Here is a 19970-nt window from a genome sequence, read left to right as displayed (position 1 = left end):
TAATTGAATAAAACGTGTGCTAATAAAAATGTTGACAATATACCTATTTTCCACTGGTTAATACATTTATAAATTTTTAAAGAAAAATTCAATCCTTTTCAGTATGCATTATATATATATTGATTTCTTGCTTCTGTTTGTTAACAAGGATTTAAACATTAATTATTTCTCAAAAACGTTAATTATAAACTCATGAATTAATTTTGTGGTAATCTATCAGTTCCTTCTTTAGGTGCATAGCTTAAGGCCCCAGAGTCACATGGAGCCTGGAGAAGTCTTGGAAAAGCCCCCAAGGATGCCTAAGCTCTTTACAGTAATTTGTAACATGACATAAAAAAATGATTAAATGCCACATATGAGAGCAATTCTACTGTTTAATTATAATAAAATCAAATTAAATTATAGTTTTTGCCTTAATCCCTCCAAGTTTTGGAGTGTGCTCCTTTAAGTACAGTGCTTAAAGGCCAAGTACGCCTCTTGATACTGAAAAAGTTGCATATTCTACTGCTTTAGGACGTTCATGTAAAGGCCTATCTTATTTTATTGCGCTTTGCTTTATTGAATTTTTGCAAGTATAGTTCACCACCAGCAAACAGATTACAACTCACTGAAGGTTCAGATGGTGATTTGCAATGTTTAGCAAAAAAGTATTTTTAATTAAGGTATGTAGATTGTTTTTTAGAATAATGCTATTACACATTCGATAGACTGAAGTATAGAGTAAACATAATTTTTATATGAACTGGGAAACAAACAAAAGTATGACTCACTTTATTGCAATATTCATTTTATTGCACTGATCTGGAATAGAACTAGCAATATTCTCCGAGTACACTAAAAATGTTATGGATATCATGAATTCAATTAGTGTTTTATGGGTTAAAAATTTTGATGGCTGGGATGCACATTCTCTCCTCTATTGTCCTTGCTACAATTCATTTTAACCAGAAAAAAAAAAAATCTAGTATCACTTTTTGAATTTTATTAGACCTTTAAAAAAAAAAAAAAGTCCTGTTCTTTTATTTTACTCAAGAAACCTCTTTCTGAAATTTGCATGTTGATGAGTCAACCACAGATCTGTTTACCCAGCAAAATTATCTTTCATTTGGGGAAAGGAGGGTGGAGGCTCTGAAAAGGTCAAGTGAAAGCTTGCTTATTCCATCTTTGGGAGTCACATTGCTCACCAGGTCCACAAACCTTTTCTTCTTCCCAGATGCTCAGGGAAATCTGCATGGAAACCGTCCATTTTATAACTCTGTGGGTTGTTAGGACTTGTAAAGTTCTCCAGATGTTTTGAGCTGCAGTTCCCAGAATTCCCAGCTGGCACAGCCAACACATCATGAGGACACTGAGATGAAGAAAGATGAGATATAGTAATTTGCTTTCGCCTATCCGATTCTTTTTTTTTCCCCCTCTGTGCTCCTCAAGACCTTAAGCAAAAGTAGTATGAGTTACAGAATCGGCTTAGAAAATTTAAGAAAATTTATCTGTTTGATATATTTAAATGTCTTTAAAAACATTCCATAGCAGGTTATCTAATAATAAAAGACAGGCATTTCCTGTTCTCAGGCTTTCTGTCTAAAACGACATGCCACAGATGGGAAAGGAGACAGAAAGAAAATGAAAATAACGTCCCATTTTTAATATATCTTTATTCCTGCTATTTCAATTGTGATTGAAGTAGGTTACACAGGAAAGCTTCATTGTCACCAGTGCCCAGGACAAGAGTCTGCAGCAAGCAGGGATAATATTTTTCGAACTGCATTTTTTTCTCACAAGACAACTGTCCCAGTGACAATAAGAAGTCTGCTCAGAATTCCAGTATCTTCTATTTTATTTCCTTATCTTAGAATTTGAACAAGGAATCTGAAAAATGGCTTTGTCTGAATTGGGAATGAGATAATTACACTGCTCCAATTTTTTATGAACATCAAGAAAGGACCTGTATCCAACTAACATTTCGCTTGATGTATTTTCTTTTCACTAAACTGATTCATGTGGATCATTTTAGATTTGCTATCTTAATTAAATCTATCCCCATATTAACCTGCTGTATTACATTTAGAAGTCCATTTTTTTTCTTGAAGTCTATCTAAGCTGAGATGGATTGGCTACAAGGAAAGGGCATTCTTACTGTGGTATTGTCATTTGAAATACTCTACAAATGATACTAACTGACAATATGTTTACTTACAAGAGTTTTAATTCTTATTTAATTTTGCCATGATGGTTCTTAGGGTAGTTCTGTTGATATTATCAACAACTTTTTATTATTTTACATTTTTTTAAGCTCTAAGAATTGTTTATTGTTTTTTTAAGACCCATTGTGAACTGACCTGTAAAAGGCAGTATAAAATGATTTAAATAAATTAATAGACCATTTCCGTCTGCTGTTTCTCTGGCTTGTAGCATACTTCCTTTTTTAAACATAACTTTACCGAATTTTCAAAAACTTTTAAAATACAAAGTAATGGGGAAAAAAGAAACATTTCTTGAAAAAAACCAAGAGAGGAAGAAGAATTAAAGGTGTAACAGGGAAAGAAATATAAGAAAAAGTATATACTTCTTTTAAATAGAATAGAGGAATTTAGAAATCTGTTGAATATATCTTTTTTACACTTCCTTTTTTTAATAAGCAAAAATATTATGTTCCTGAAACTGTGTTAGCTGGGATATGAAAAATTGTTTGCATCCTGCACTGGCAGCCTTCATTAAAGGATTTGAAAATGGCTTTTGGCTTTTTACTACCGTAGCACCATATATCTTCACCTGGTATTGTTTATTCCTGTATAATGATAACTGCTCTAGAGCTGGATCCATCTCTCTACTTAGGTTAATGATTCTCTTTACCGGGCTCACCAGTGGAACATGACCATGGTAATTGCTTGAGTAGCTAACATTTTCTCCCTCTTGTATTTGGTAGGGCAGGAGGAGAATGAGAATTTACGCTGTCCAGTCTTGATAGGTTTATCAGGTATTATTATCTACTTAACTAACCTAGCTAACATTGCATGATGGCTTTTTTTAAACATAGCTTATTTATGAGCGCCCCCTCTTTCCCCCCTTTCTTAAATAGTAAGTTACATTAGTATAAATTATTCTGTGCTTAGTCTGTTAAAATGAATAGCAAAATTGAATAAACCTTTGTTACTTTATAGCAGTCTTTTTTCCCAAATGAATGTCTCTGGCATTATGAAATGTTTAAAATCTGAGTAATAATTTGTCTCCAACCACTCAACTTCTGTTTGCTAGATTGTTCTGCAAAAGGGCAGTTGAATGTTTCTTGGAACAAATGTGATTGCAGCACATACTTCAGGGTTACTCAGAATTTAACACCACATATCTGTGATAACATCCAGTGCTTCACCCCCACATCATGTAAAGATACTTTCACATGCATGTGACCACTGCCGCCTCCATTAGCAAATTCAGTGGATTGGATTTGAAACGGAACAGAAATAGTAAGATGAATAATGTTGCCATGTGACACCCCAGATTTACACTTAATAGTTAAGAGCAGATGCAAAATTGTGCCTTTCTGAAAGCAGTATGGGGAGAAGAGAGAACATACTCAGAATCTTTTTTTGGGGGGGGGATACATTTTAGCATTTTCTTGCAAGTCCCTCTTGTACTTCATGCATATGTTAACAGGATATATTACTGTAATGCTGCAACATGCAAAGCAAATACACTTACAGCATGAAGAATGTTTCCAATTGTTTTCTCTTACAAGGCTGAAAAAATTATATGGGGTAATCAGTAGGACACTTTAATATTCAGATACTGCACTACAGATTATTCATCTGATTTTGAAAAATATAAGATTGTTCAGCACTGTACATAAAAAGTAATACATGTGCGGAGAGGCCCATGTGGTTTTTTTTCCTTATCAAAGAATACAAATGTTTTTATATTTATTTAATAAAGAGGGTAACTTTTGAGAAGAACACTGATAAAATAAACATATTGATGAAGAAGAAAGAAGCAAAAAGTTGGAAAAAAGGGGAAATAAACCTTATTTGAGAACACTATTGTGCACATTTTACTAAATAAAACTCATACAAAATTAATTTGTGACAGTCTTTGATATGTTTAAAGAATATGCATGTATCCATATATTTAAAAATCCAACCATATAAATATTTGAATGATGAAGTGGATGATAATTCAAGAAAGCTTTTGTGATAATATGTCCATCTTTAAGAATATGACCATTGTCAAATAAGATGAGTTTCTCTATAGAAATCTATTACAAATTATCCTTTAACCTTTTTCCACCTAGAATATGCTGGCTCATACTGTTTTCATTGTTGAGCAAAAAGTATGCCCCAAATAACCTGCAAAATGAGTTGAAACATCAGAAGAGAGAAGAAAGGGATAAATACCCCAGGCCTTCAGGGAAATCTATGTTCTTCCATGGCATTTTGGAATTGGAGGGGTTGCTGCTGCAGTGGTTTAGACTTAGTTCATTTCTATCACTTATTCTGATAATAGAAAATAAAATATTAGCGCAGTGTATTTAGAACCAAGAAATAATGTATTAGGGTGTGTTGCTATTTGGGTTTGTTTTCCCCAAATAGAATAATTTATCAGCCTGCTCATTTTCAAGATAAAGAGGCATCACTGATAAGCTTTCCATTCCTGCCTCTTATAGCAGTAGCCTTGCTTGCTAGTAGCTGCTGTCATTGAGAACAGGGTCTGTTTAAATGGAAGAATTGCTCACAGAGGAGCGGAAATGAAGCAGGAGGATGACCTTTTACTGAAGCAAAATCAGGTCAAGATACAGCACTATTTACAAGGAGGAAAAGCGGATATTCAACAGAAGAATTGGCTATGGGGGACTTCATTTCTGTCTTTACAGTTTTTGATAGTTTTTTTTTTCACTTCCAGATATCTTGTATGCACACACACACCTTTGGCTTTCCGGTATAATCTTTCAAAACCAGGAAGATGAAAGCACCCCAAAAGCATGGAAGCAAAATCTTACAATATGCAGTCCTGGGAATGAAGGTTTTTCCTATGTAATGTGCAGTATCTGCAGAGTTTATTATGACATGTTTCTGGGGGTATATGTGGCATTATCCTCTCTCCTTTCCTCTATGTTTACGTTTCTGTATTAAGCAGAAGCGGACAAAATATCACTAATCTGATCTTACATTAGCATAGCTCTTGCATGTAGTCTTTATTCAGCAGACAGTTTGCCCCAGCTTAGCCAAGATCAGTAAGCTTGCACGTCTCCGGCTTTCCATTCCCGCCCCTTCTAGCGGTAGCCTCCCTCACTAGTAGCTCTTGTAAGAGGAAGTGCTCTTGGTTGTTTTAAAAAAGAGCTGTCATGATTTGCAGCATGGGGAGGAGGCAGCTGGATAAACAGAGACCTCTCTTTCCAAACTAGGACTGAATCTCCACAGGCTGGCAGCCTGTCCTCTTCCAGTGGCCCACACTCTTCACCTGCAGGATTTCTCCTTCAGCTTCGGATCAGGTCATAAAGGCTCTGCCGGTCCTTCCTTCTTCCTCCTTCCCTGCTTAAAATTATTTGCTAGGTTTGCCATTCAAGGGTGAGGAAGTATAAGCAGCTTCACTTCCTTCCCTGCAGGGGAACCTGGGGCAAGGGAATTTAGCCGTGATCTGAGAGCAAGGAAGAGATTATCCTTAGGGGTAAACAATGCTGGCTTAACAAAGTTTCAGGAAAGGGTGTGTTAACTACTGAAGAGTAGTACTGTGCCTGTGCCCATTGGTTAGAGGTGTCTGCTGCTTGTTGCATTTGGGAAGGAAAGAGTATTCTGTATTTTGTTTGTCTGGTTCTTTACCTGGCCTTCTGAAAAGACTTTCCAGTGCTGATGAAGCATGACAGTGAAGTGGTGTGCAACTGGTGTCACTATTGTTGTATATAGCAAACCTGTTAAGCGTGTCACAATGTTCTAAGATGTAGGGAGACTAAAGTTAATAACAGATTACTGTGGTTGCTTTTCAAGTTACATACATTGTAAGGGGTTTGTTTGTACCTATATCCACATTGGAAGACTTTAGTTTATCATCAGCCAGCTCATTGTGGCTTTTTAAAATGCTTGCTGCATTTTTAGCATGCTTCACCAAATCGAAAAATTATTTGTGAGGCAAAATCTAGTATGCTGACAACAGGGCTTGTTATGCATCCTGATTAGGTTTTAAATCTTTAGATAATATCAGTAAGGAAGAGAATGCATTAATATCCTCTTTGGCTCAGGAACAGTTTTTCAGGATATAGTCTAATTTAACCTTGGTAACCCAAGGTTAGCAAAACTTGTTTGTATCTTTTTCTTAATTTGTACTGTGAATTTGCTGACCTGGGATTGCAACTAGCATTTCTTTCCTGCAAGCTCTCTAGATTCTGTGATCGGAATTCTTTAAGAACCCTCAAAAACATCTTTTCCTCTGTCATATCAAATTCCACACATCAGAAAGATTAGACAGAGAATGTCTAATTTTTACTGTGAGATGAGGGGTATATTCCTAAAGCAGAAACCAGAAATACAGAAATGTTTTTAATATTTAAACTTCAGGTTAAATTCTTTGTGCGCCTGCTTGAGATTGCTGCCACGATTTCTAGACAGCCTGCCTCCTCTTTTTAACCTGTCTTACATTTTTCAAGTTCCACTTTAGGTACAGTATCTGAAAAATATTTCAGTCTTTCCAAAGTTACACTAAGAAGAGGTTGGCTTTGTGGTAAAACCTGGATACTTTCTGCCAGTAAGATAGCTCAGAATTGTCTTTGACAGCTGTTTAAATGTTTTAAACATTATGATTTAAATGTTTAAATCATAGGTTCTGACAAGCTACATGTCCTGCCGTTAATTATTCTTTGTATCATGAAGTTTTATCATGAAGTTTTCTCCATGCCATGGATCAAGCAACTTTTTTCCATGATCCAGCAAACTCAAAATTACAGTGAATTTGAAGATGATTACAGTTTACCACATGGGTGTGGCACTTCAGCATGTAGAATCACTTAAGTGGCCTCTATAACCATAATCATGTGCTTAGTCTCTAGAATACCTGTGTTTGGTCTGTATTTTGTCCCAACAAGACCATTCGTGTTTTAAATGTAAAGGTTTTCTAAAGAACAAAATGAAGTGTCCCAGTGATAGACCAACATTTGATTCAACCTGAATATCTGACAGTTTTAATCCTCATGATGATATATGGGTACCTGACTCTGACAACTTACTCAAGCCCCAAAATAATTAATGTTAGTACTACCAGTGACAAAATTTCATAATTAAGCTAAGGCTTCTTTATTAGAGCACCTAGATATAAAATGAAATTATATCTATTATATTATAGATCCTCTCGAAATCAGATCAGCCCCAACCTTCTGACTTTTCAGAAGAGTTTGAAAACCCGGGTCCGTGCCTAAGCCCAGGACCTGGGTGTGTAACAGAGCCCATCTCCTAGTTGTGCTGTCTTTATGGATATGCTCCCTGTTGATAGGAATTCTCCTTTATTATTGCTATTATTATTCTGTGCTGCTATTGAACACTATGCCAGAGATTTGCGTTTTTAGTCATGCATCTTCCACTCTATGCAATATAGCTTAATTGATCAGTTCTTGCAGTACCGTGGGCTTATTTGGTGGAGGGACAATATAAATAGCATTGTTTAAAATACGTCACTGGATACATTTAAAGCATGTTTTGAGGACTGTAAATAGTTCCCAATGAGATATTTGAATGTGCATGAATGTGAAGAATGTTTCTGTTCTGCCAAACGATATGTATCAAAATTAAGACTTTGTGCTAGTCTAATATAATATTCATGGTATATCAGTAAGGAATGAAATTGCAGAACTGGCAGTTATTCCATACTTTCCATTTTGTTTTGACAGTTGAATCTGATCATCAGTGAGTCCCACAATGCTCTAACTATGGCAGAACAAAAGTGTATTAATATTCTGTGGTTGCAGATCAGCATCAGTAAAATAGTTAGACTGAAGAAATCTATGATTATTGAGCAAGAAGCAAAGAATTATATTAAGAACTGTTTGCCAGATTTTGAGAGAAGATTATTTGATGGCTTCAACATTCAGAGCACACAGAGATTGTATATGAGAATGCAAAAAGCTTAGAAGTTGGGTCATTCCATGTCAAATGGTCTGATTTCAGGAAAGTGCCCAGGTCGACCAGCACGGATTTTGATGAAATTTGGTGTGAACATGCACACACATCCCCAATTAACATTGATAAAGTGTTATGTTTGCCAATGCAATACTTGCGGAGATATAGTCATTTGTATGACCCCATACCGCAGCCTTCGACAGTATGAGACTGAGATTTCAGCAACTTTGAGACATAATATCTCCGGCAATATTTTGTTGAAAGAAACAAAACTTAGCCATCTTGTACAACTTGTTGTGCTCTATTAAACAAAATAATAAAAACATTCTCATGAGCGATCTCCATTTAGATAATTGGGAGCAAAGTTGGCCGAAAATGATTGTGGCGCGAAAAAAGGGTAAAGTTTGGCTTCTTATACCTCTGGAAGGAAAGGTATGAGAAACGTGAAACTGTGCATAATAACTTAGCAACACAAGGTTGTTGAATATAAAATTTCATTCTCCTACTGCTTTTCAATAGTTCACAAATTGAGTGTAAATTTGACGGTTTTTGTAAAAATGCCAAAAATAGGGTATTTTCAGCCCGCTTTTACAAAAAAAGATCTTCTGGAAACTCTGTTTCTAATTCTCATTAGAAAGAGCATGTTTCAAACCCTCTAAAAAAGTAGAGTTGGTGTTTCATCGCTGACGTATAAAGCCCTAAAATATGGACAAAGTGGAGGACGTTGTATGACAACATCACACCCATTCTATTATTGTTTCGTCTTGTTTGTTTTATATAGACATCATTACTACTATCATATTGCATAGGTCCATGGTGACATTATCACTACCAGTTCAGGCATTTTACCCAACAACCCCATCGGCATAGAGGGCACACCTGATAGCCATGCAATACCAGCCATGGGTGGGTTTCTTGGTTCAGGATCCCAAGCCTGTAGTTTGGTTTCTTCCTTGAGGTTCCAAAGCCTTGTGTGGGTATCTGTCTGGTTCCCAAGCTGCCAGTTGGGCAGCTTATCCTAGGTTCCCATGCCTAAAGTGGGTATCTTATATGGTTTCCAAGCCGAAGTCCATACTGTTCGTATGAACTGCCAAATTCTAATGATTGCTTATGTATTATTGAATTTATACGCCACGTTTTTTAGCATCGCTTCTGGGAATTGATACTGTCGACCTGACGATGTAACTGAAGGCACTGGAAGAACACAAATAAGATGTGGTTCTGGAACCCAACAAACATCTTGTCTTTCAGGCCAATAAAATGAATGAGCAGGGGCTCGCGGATGCATAAATGTTACCAATGCATCATTTTGTTCAATCGAAATTTCCACAATGTTGCCTACCCATCATTTTTTGTCATAAATGCAGGCAACATAACAACCGCGAAATAGGTCATCCAATTTTAAATTCGGATCAACAGTATTGGACATTTTGGCCACAAAGTTAATTGTGTCATTTGAAACTCTCTGTATTTCTACCATCTTGTTAACAGTACCACAACCTGTACCAGGCTGTACCATTTCCATCCCATGATATACTGCCCAATGTGCCTAGCTACTTGTACTAGTCTCACCTTAACAAATTTCATACTGATTGAATGTAAGTCTACATTAACATAGACCTGGAAGAGTAACATTGGTTTGCCTCTTCTAACAGCATCTAATCAGCTGTTATCCCTAATTGCAGAGATTGGGACTAGATAGTTTTTTTCTGTTTAAAAGGATAATTAAGTCATCTTCTGAATATCTGCTTCTCAGATGAACGAATTCTTTGCCCTGTTGTCAATAAATCTATTTTTCACCTCATCCATTCAAATACTTAGGTTACAGTTGCCACCTTAGTTTTACTAACTCTTTTGAACTCTGGCTAGGGATATAGTTAGAAGTGGTAACTTTGGTGCTCTCTGAGTGTGGTTGTTAGCTTGCAGATGTTTCATTACTCAAATTAGGTAATATTGTCAGTATGTGTGAGTGTGGGGCTTGTTTCTCGCTTATGTAGAGTAGCTTGATCTGCCAGTGTTGGTATGTGTGGGTTTTTTTTCTCTTTGTGGGCACGCTACCAAACAAAGCAGTTGAAAGTAGCTGTCATTCTTTTTATTTTATAAGAAAGTTTATGGAACACATATAGTTGCAGGAACATTATTAGAAATAAAGAGTATGCTGTAGCCAGTGCTTTGTTTGGTAAAATAACAGGTGCTCATCTTTTAAAAATAAAATAATTGGTGTTTTTTTTTATCAGAAAAAGCCATTGGAGCAGACCACCAGTAAATCACCAATGGATGCGTTTACTGGCACTGTTTGGTATTCCATCCATGGTATAGAATTATTTCTTAGGTTTTTTTCATTGTTGCTCTACTGGGATCAATTTCTCTTAGCTGAAAGGTAGAAATACAGTATAGCATCCAAGAAGAGTGTGTATAAATAATTAACAGTGTATCTACAAACAGCATTAAAATTAATTAAATGTATATACTGCCTAAAAACTCAGAGAAGCAATCTAAGATCAGAAGATGTGGAAAGACCTGGACCATAGAATCACTGAGAGTTGGACACAACTGAATGGATCGCATCATCATCATCATCATAGCCGCCCTGAGACTTTAATTTAAATTAAATTAAATTAAATTAAATTAAATTAAATCATCTGCCTGACTCCCAGCAATTCTTGGGAGTTACTTGGACACACACACATACAACAACGCTTCCATGTTGAAGGGATTAGCCAGTGGCATCACCATTGCCCCGAGGACACCCAGTTGGGGGTTCCTTTCATGTCCCCAGCAGGAGCTGGAGTGAAGGACGAGAGCACAACCCTGCCTCATGGCAGCTCTTGGGTCTTAAACGCGGGCATGCTAACCTCCTGCCCAGCGTTCCAACTATTCGAGCCACCCTGCTTCTTGGTTACTTGGATAGTAAATTTGAATTTGAACAGATATGCCTGAATTTCACGCTGACTTTCATGTTCATGTATTTTCAGTTCAGCAATACCTAAAAAAGTGATGGCTGCCACTGCAGAGTTTGCTTATCACTTCCCATAAGGCTGTTACATGCATGTTGATTGACCACACACTCAACTGGAGGTTTTTTGGTTAGCTACTTAAGAGTTCCAAATCTGAATGATAGTCAAATGCCCCTATCAATGCTTCAGGAGTCTTTATGTTGCATTATGTATGGCTTCATGTTCTCATGCCAGGTAGATGCATGTGGTTTATGACTCATAGATCAAATAATAGGGGAAGTAGGTGACAAATTATTTTAAGACTTAGGGAAATTCCCTGTGAATAGTGTGTATATACTTCTTCCCAAGCCACCATGTCTCAGAGTGATACAGGTTTACCTACCCGTAATCACATAAGCAGTCTATTTAGTCTGTTGTGCTGCATTTGATAAGACCTAGCAGTTGTAGCAAGGGAGCCCTCCAGCTTTCCCAGTGCTTTTGTTTTTTGGGTTTTTTTTAATTTGATTTATATGCCGCCCTTCTCCAGAGACTCAGGGCGGCTTACAATGCGTTAAGCAATAGCCTTCATACTTTTTTCCATTATGGTTAATGGAACATTGTTAAATATAGTATACTTTACTGTCTGAATAGCATCAAAAGCTGCCATAAATATTAAAATCAGCTGAGTTAAAATAAAAAGGTATTTATGGAGAAGGGAGAGAGATGCAGCTGCATCTATAAGAAAAGACATATTGAGATGTCAGAAGGGTATAGGAGTGAGTACTTTTGTGAAAACATGAGCTAACAAAAAAGTTCTGCATGTGAACAGTGTAAAACTTGGAGTGAAATCCCTGGATACGCTTCCCAAGCCTCTGAGTTGGCCTCTTTAGCATTCTGATGGCAGTGATAGCGAAGGAAGCCTGTAATACCCTTGTGTCAACAGTAGCAATTATTGATAGTTTTGTACTTTTAGCAATTTCTCGATCCCGGGAATATTATAATTGATATTATAGAATAAAGTAAACTTTAGGCTCCTCCTTTGCACCACTGTGCTATGAAGCCTCATTTCAGAGAAATAAATGTGCAAGAGTGAGGAATGGACTCTCCTTTAGCCTCTCTTAATCTAAGCCAAAAATAGAAGTGTGTGCTTTACTGTAGATTAAACAATAAAGAGGAGCTACTACAGTATGTACAATATTTTTCATGATTCTTCCTGGCACCACAGCAGGCATCTCTGGGTGCAGCCTTTGCAAAAATTGCTTGGATGACTTGTACCCAGTTCCAGAGTTGGGGTTACTAGAGTCCAGTGTGTATTCACAGGAAAGTATTGGATAGATCAGGGCTTTGGCTATAACTCTTGTTCAATGTGGAATATTCTTGTTTGCAGGTCTTTATATGCTTCAGAACTATAACTTTCTCAGTTGGGACAGGCCTCCTTCAGCCTTCCATAAATAAGGAACAGATACTGGAATCTGAAGAAGTCTATTGCTGCAGAAACGTTTCCTGTTAGAACGCCCTAAAAGGAAGGAACTTTTTTTTAAAATGAACTGACCAGTGCTAGATCCTTCTGTCAAGAAAACATGTCCAACTAATAAAGCTTATCACCATACGATTAGCAGATGAAAGGCTCTCTGGTTTCAAATGCAACACTAGAAAACAGAGACAAGAGCCTTTAGAGGCGTCTGTGACTGGAAGCATTTTTTACATGTGATTCATTCAGGTGTTCCAAAATGAATGTGATAAAATATTCTTATTTCTGCTGAAAAACTTGCCCTACGGATTAGCTGTATTATCAGTATATGTGAGAGGAGGCTATTTTTGGTGAGATGAAATGACAGCTGCCACATAATGGCTTCTTTTCATGCAAACGAATATTCATGATAACTGCAGTTTCAGATATATGAAGGTTATCATTCTGTCACATTAATTCTGTAGACAGGCAAAACATAACAAGAACTCTTTTTCATATGGAAAGTTAATTATAGATACGCTTGGGTTTTGCCCTTTTGTTTGTTTTCTTTTTGTGCCAACCAGATGTAGCAAAATTTGGTAAGAATTCTAACTCTTGTTCATGGGAAGCTGACACGGAAGACTTGCTTGTTTTTCGTAAGGCTTTCGCTCATTAATTCCAGCACCCACACTGAAAACTTTTCACTTGTTTATTCGTCATGTAAATAAGGCCATTTATTTGCCATTGACGTATGAATGTGGATTTGTATGCATTATAAATATTCCAGAGTAAAGAGAGAGAGTATGGTTTTATCTTTGAACTACTATGTTTAGTTGACATTCCAGCTTTGCTTTCTGTTGTCTACATAAAAAGTTAGCTATCTAGATCTTAGTTTTTATTTTATTAAAATCATCCTTATTCTCATTTATAAGAGAAATGGGTATACAGTTTGTAAATGAGAAGCACGTCAAAAAAAAAAAAGACCTTCCCGAAAATAAGCCTGAAAATAAGCTTATTTTCAAGCCCAAAAGAAAATAAGACCAGTGTGTGTGTATATTTTGATTGATTGTATAATGCATAAACATTATCTGTATCCCACTTTTCATGCAATCTGGAATGTTGCTGTTAAGACCAGCAGGCAGATTAAATAAGGTCGTTCAAGTCATGCCCATTGTTGCTGATTTTATGGACACATTCATGTTCCACTTTTCTATGATGTGTAGGTCTGGTATGTTAAGGATATTGCTGATATTTAGTATATATTTGTGTTTACAGTTTTGCAAACAGCCGGTTTCCCGACTTCCGGTGGGCCCGGAAGGCCCATTTTTCTCTCTCCCCAGGCTCCAGAAGCTTTCTTGGAGCCTGGGGAGGGTGAAAATAGCCTTCACCGTCATTGTCGTCGTCTCCCCTGGAGACCCTTGGAGGCCAGAAACGTGTTGTTTTTTTCTTCTGCCCTTTAGAACTAATAGCTGGCCAGCAAAGTATTTCATAGCTCTACGTTATGTTGATTTGCCTTTTAAAACTGAAGATAAAAATGACCAATTTTCTTTTCTGGCACAGGAAGTCCTCTATTTACAACTGCAGTTAAGGCCAGAATTTCCACTCATAAGCAAAGTAGTTGTTAAGTGAATTGTACCCAATTTTATGACCCTGGTTGCCATGGTTGTTACTTGAATCCACTTATCCCATTGAAACACAAATGGGGATCACGTGACCCCATTATAAATATGATGCAATCATAAATACATGCTGGTTTTCAAGTGCCCAAATTTTGATCACATGACTGTGGGGATACTAATTAAACTTCAAAATTTTGCCCATTCTAATTTACTGATGATTTTTTAAAAAATGTATACCAAACACTCCAAATCATGAGTGGACAATGTAGTATCTAAGGTACTAAATTGCCCAGAATGCCCTTACATAATTCCATAAAACCACAAAATATATATTTTTTAATTTTAATAAAAATGTCTAATACCTGATATCTTCCAGAACATTGCCAAACTTTTGTCAGTTCTCAAGAGTGAGATTGCTGAAATAATCGTTGGACATTTTAAAACTCATTTTTATTTTTTAATGCTCAATCTCAACTCATGCTTTACGCATTCCCAGAAATTTTATTTTATTTTTATGCATTCCAGGCATCAATTTTATTTTTAAGGTAAATAGATAACATTTTTCCTATTAAAATTGCTTATTTTTAAACTGAGTTTTGATTATCAGTTTTTTACAGTTTCGTTAATATCAGCTGGACAGTTGCACAAAATCAACAAGGAAATTTCTACTTCCAAGTTTATATTTTTTTAATGTTAGTTTTAATCACCAGTTTTGTGAACAAGGAAAACAGCTGTGTTGCCATAAAACCAATTAATAATCTTGTACTTTCTGAAAGACTGAATGTTTATTATGGTTTAAACTTTTGTGGATTATCGTCTGTTTTGAAGCTGGATAGATTGTATTCTAGCATTATTATTCCATAACACATGTATTGATCATTAGCAAGAATAGGAAAATATAGGTGTCATTTTGTACATATTAGGAGTTTGTTTTGTATACAATTACCAGAATTTAGATAAAAGCAGGTGCTCTCAAATGCAGTGATTTTAGAATCACTGCATTTGAGAGCACCTGCTTTTATCTAAATTCTAGGTGCGTCTCAGGTAGGACCAACGCCCCTTTCCAAACACTAGATAGTTCATGTTGAGCAATCACAACTGGTACTGGCAACTCGGTCATTAAGTGAAGTAGTAATTAATGAAACCACAGCTATGCTTATGATCTTATTTCATAAGCTGAAATAAGGGTCATAAATGTGAGGACTGATCACAAAGTTAGAATTGAGTGAAATGCCATTGGTTTTTCACCATCATAACTGTGAAAGGTTACTCTATAAGGCAGTCACCAAACAAGGACTACTGGTAAACATACTCAACTAGATTTAAACCAGAGAACAGCAGAAATAGAAATTGTCTACTAACATAGCTGTAGATAGAAGAACACTTTCTAAATACATTAACTATTGTACAAATAACAAAGGATAATAATTTTTTTCCCCATGACTAAATAGTCATGTATAGTCCACATTTTCAGTTCAAAATGTGTAAGTGGCAGTTTTAACGCACATAAAAGGTGGGTAAACAACTTTTAAAACTTGGAATATAAAGTATGGAGTATGGAAAAGTAATTGCCTTTTTCCATACAGGCATTCCTCTGAAAATAGAAGCTTATACACTTGGAGAATTCTCCAATTGCTACTTGTACTATTTTTCAAACTTAGAAATGCATGAAATCTGAAGGAACAATCATCCATTTTGACCACAATGTGATGTTCTAATACATTGTGGAATAGCTATTTATATAATTGAATATGTCTGAATGTTTGGAATTCTTGTTATTCCTTTCCTTACTGTCAAGGGATCTTGGCAGTTGCTTCTCGGATTTCCCATGCTACAGCTTTGCCCCATTTCCAGTTTGTCTCAGATTACTTCAGTTATATCAACATTGTAAAATGAGCTTTATTTTTCATTAAACAGAAAACATTTGGGTTTTCCTTGGACAGCTGAAAGGCATAAAACTGATTCAGCTGATATATTTCTGTCCATTTCACCCAAGGTATTAAAAAATAAAAAAGAGAAGGGAAATTAAAAAAAAAAAAAAACTACACAAATGCAATGGGTGTCAGTTTGCTTCTGGGTCCAATTCAAAATATTGATGATCATCTTTAAAGCCCTTTGTGACATGGGACCAGGTTACCTAAGGAACCATCTCATCCTAAATATGTCGACAGATAAATTGGAGTCTTAGTAGACAACCAGTTAAATATGAGCCAGCAGTGTGCGGTGGCAGCCAAAAAAGCCAATGCAATCTGAAATTGCATTAAGAGGGATACAATCAAGATTAAGTGAGATACTAATACCACTCTATAAAGCCCTAGTAAGACCACACCCAGAATACTGCATCCAGTTTTGGTCACCATACAATAAAGAATATGTTGAGACTCTAGAAAAAGTGCAGAGAAGAGCAACCAGGATGATTAGGGGACTGGAGAGTAAAACATATGAAGAACAGTTACGGGAACTGAGCATGGCTAGTCAAGTGAAGAGAAGGACCAGGGGAGACATGATAGTAGTGTTCTAATATTTGAGGGGCCACCACAGAGAGGAAGGAGTCAAGCTATTTTCCAAGGACCTGAAGGCCAGACAAGGAATAATGGATGGAAACTGATCAAGGAGAGATTCAACCTAGAAATAAGGAGAAATTATTGATTATTATTGTTGATTGACAGAACAGTCAACCAATGGAACAGCTTGCCTTCAGAAGTTGTGGGAGCTTCATCACTGGAGGCTTTCAAGAAGATATTGGACTGCCATTTGTCAGAAAGGATGTAGGGTCTTCTGCTTGGGCAGTGGGTTGGACTAGATGATCTACAAGATCCCTTCCAACTCTGTTAATCTGATCCATCCCATCCCGTCAGATCATCCCAAAGGTGCTTCTTCAGCTCTTGGATGAGAAGTAAAACATCTTCAAAGAAAAACCAGGAGGTCCAGTTGCCTCTTGAAAAAGTGTCTTTGGGACAATCATGATCTGGATGACTGAAAATCTCCATAGACACCCAGTTAGATGGTTTGATTGATGGCATCTAGGAAGAAAGCCTCTCTGTCATTGCTCCTGCCCTTTGGATCATCTTACTCCCAGGGGTGAGGTGAGCCCCCACTCTCCTGGCCTTCCAGAAGAGTATTAAGACTTTGCTCTGCCAAATAGTGTAGCGGGGTGTGTGTCTAAGAGTGCCACACAACCGTGGGAATGGTTGAGGGTGCTCCTTCCGCCTTGTTAACATTTTAGCCTTCTTAACTTTGACTTTTATTTTTCAACTGTGCTCAGTCATGTTTTTATTTTATGATGTTGTTTATAAAGCACTTAGAGTCACTTAGATGAGATGGGTAATGTAGAAATTTTAGAAATTAGGGTTAGGGATGTAATCAGTCAGCTTTCCTGTTGAGAAGGTTACTTTGCTGCTTTCATTATATGTTTAGATGCAAGGTCAAGAGACTGTATTTTACATGGATCTGTTTTGTTTTTTATGTGTAAAGTGGACAACCAAATTTGTGTTACATGAGCATATCTGTCACTATGAGAATTACCGACACCTCAACCTCCTGCTTATCTGCTCACTAAATTCTAAAAAAAACCACATGTAGATGATCTGAATGTTATTAGCATGCATGGAACAGTTCTCTCATTTTCAGTATCCACTCAGTTTCCTTTTCTCAGAGCTCTTTCGGTAATTAGCTTCTTTCACCCTTAGTGTTTATGGTGAACTGGATGGTTTAGTTGCCTCAGTGTCTTGGTATTGCACAGTTCGGAGAGTTTTAGAACTCCAGGTGACTGGCTCTTTGACACAGAGCTGTATATGGCTTTAAACATTTGATTAATGCTTGTAACCATTAAAGAGCTGTAGCCGAAGGCCTGGAAGTGTCTATTATTAGACATTCAGGAGTACTTTAGGGAGTTAGATGGAAAGAGTGAACCCCACATTTAAAACATATACTTTTTTGTTAACAGCCCCTAATCTCCATGGAATCCTTTTTCAAAAAGCACTTCAGGAGGAAGATTGCATCATCAGGGCCCCAACGCACCAGTGTGGTGGCCTTGCCTGCGAGCAGAGCAAGGCGGCGTTCTGTGGTAGGTCAGCCCTCTACCATACTTGTGGAACGCCGGCGCAGATCCAGTGCTCAGCTGCAAGAGATGTCTTGCTTGGGCTCCTCACGCAAGCATAGGTTGTGTTCCCGGAGGCGATCTAGTACCACCACCCCTTGCATGAGCCCTAGATTCTCTGTCCAGAAGAAGCGTGGGGGCCATGTGCACACCATAGATACTCATCTCATAGGGCCCTCTTTGCTGCTAGCCAGTCTCATCCAAGTGTACAAAGAAGAAGAAAGGAGACAGTCACATTGTACTGAAAGCTCCAGCTCAGGGTCCCCTAAAGATGGGATGGTGGACAGTGACTGGAGTGAGGAAACACTCTCCTCAGGATCTGAAGGAGCAGAGTTTGAAAAGAAGGAACTGCAGACTGAGTGCTCACTATATCCCATTCCCCCAATCCAACACATTCCCGATTTAAGACCTTTCCTACGAGACCCTTATTACCTGCGCCGCAGATCCTCCCACCTCCTTCCTGCAGAATTTGTGCACAGCAGAGCAGCTTACGGGCTTCAAGGCCGCTACAGATACTTCAACCAGCGGCGATGCTCAGGTGAAACGCCCAAGCCAAGTGCTTTACTTCAGCCATGCAGTTTTGAAAGGGCTGCCAGGAGGTGGAAGGTGCCTGTCGGAACCAGTTGGCTGCCACTGAGTACCCATAAATGCTTGGGAGTGGATCCTGCCCTCAGCAGCTGTGGCAGTGACTCCTCTGAAGGCTGCAATGCCCTTTTGACGTATGTATGGCTTATAGGTGGTTTTAAAATCATTTGGCTGGAGGTGATGGGGGTGGGGAGGGGAGTAGGGAGGAGAAGCTATGGCAACAGGAATGCTCAATCAGATTCATTACTGTTGGAGACTGAATTCTGTTTCCAAAGAGTTTGAGTTGAGTGCATTAATGAGAGACTAAACTGACCAATCACAATAAAATAAGTATCTGAATCTGACATTCCTGAGACTAGTATTTTACTAGCTGCCTTTATCCTTGCTTTACATAATATTTTCTTGTTCTGGTAAATAGTTTCAGGTGTTGTGGGACTGCAATTCCCAGAGTTGCATGAGTATTGACTGCTAGCTGGGTGTTATAGACTAGACAAGGGTAGAAAAACTACAAGGGTAGAAAAAAAAATCAAATTAGAAATTAAAAGTCACATGCAATGTTAACTATTGTTTTTAGCTTTTAAACTATGTTCATCCCCCCTCAACAACTTTAAATAATTGTGCTTGAGGAACAATAGGAAATTGGACTCTGGCTCATCTTCTCAAGGTTCTTATAGCCTGTGTAATTGCATATATTAGGGTTTTTTTTCCCCCTCTAGCCTTTTGAGAAAGATTATCCTCTATCCCAGGAGTAATTTTTCTTGGGATTGGGCTCACAGAACACACTTATTATAATTGATTAAGGACAAAGTAAGTGTATGGTAGAAACCCCATAGCTCAGACAGCAGTTGAGAAATAGAATTAGCTTTTACCGCAAACAACCCATTCTTGTGCAAATACTGTAACTCAGACAAATGTGGAATAGTTTTTAAACTGCCTAGTCAGTCATTCAAGAAAAAGGAGCTGATAAAGCAAGGTTCTCCAGCCATGGATGTTCCTAGCACCCACAGAACAAGCCTTTCTTGTATGGATTGGCTGCAGCACCCAATGAAAACTTTCTAATACTAGTTGGTTGTAGCACCAATGAAACCAATAGCTGCTTGCCTGGCAGTGAGAATGGGGCTAGTAAAGTCACACAGTTACTCTCCTGACACAAGAATGCATGACATTGCTAGGCATTTATTAGAGGAAGGA

The 19970-nt window shown here is 37.5% G+C and overlaps 1 protein-coding gene across 20 annotated transcripts in view; it reads left to right on the top strand.

Moving 5' to 3' along the window:
- Positions 1-19970, top strand: part of DGKZ (diacylglycerol kinase zeta) — a 159819-nt gene that overhangs the window by 91999 nt on the left and 47850 nt on the right. For 5 of the 20 annotated variants that reach the window (XR_015729484.1, XR_015729482.1, XM_087876509.1 and 2 more), the window contains exon 2: positions 18042-18913. The exons of 12 other annotated variants lie outside the window; for them this stretch is intronic. Coding sequence is in view for 4 of the 8 variants with exons in the window: in XM_087876509.1 (XP_087732635.1) it covers positions 18054-18913 (860 nt within the window). In the remaining 4 variants the exon portion in view is untranslated. Of the gene's footprint in view, positions 1-5284; positions 5480-18041; positions 18914-19970 lie in introns of those variants that run through there. 3 more of the 20 variants (XM_087876578.1, XM_034417458.3, XM_087876508.1) reach the window with 2 other exon arrangements.

This window comes from Pantherophis guttatus, chromosome 1 (assembly GCF_059756535.1).
Source record: "Pantherophis guttatus breed Tessera chromosome 1, ASM5975653v1, whole genome shotgun sequence".
Taxonomy (NCBI): domain Eukaryota; kingdom Metazoa; phylum Chordata; class Lepidosauria; order Squamata; family Colubridae; genus Pantherophis; species Pantherophis guttatus.
This window is presented reverse-complemented; position numbering and strand designations above follow the sequence as displayed.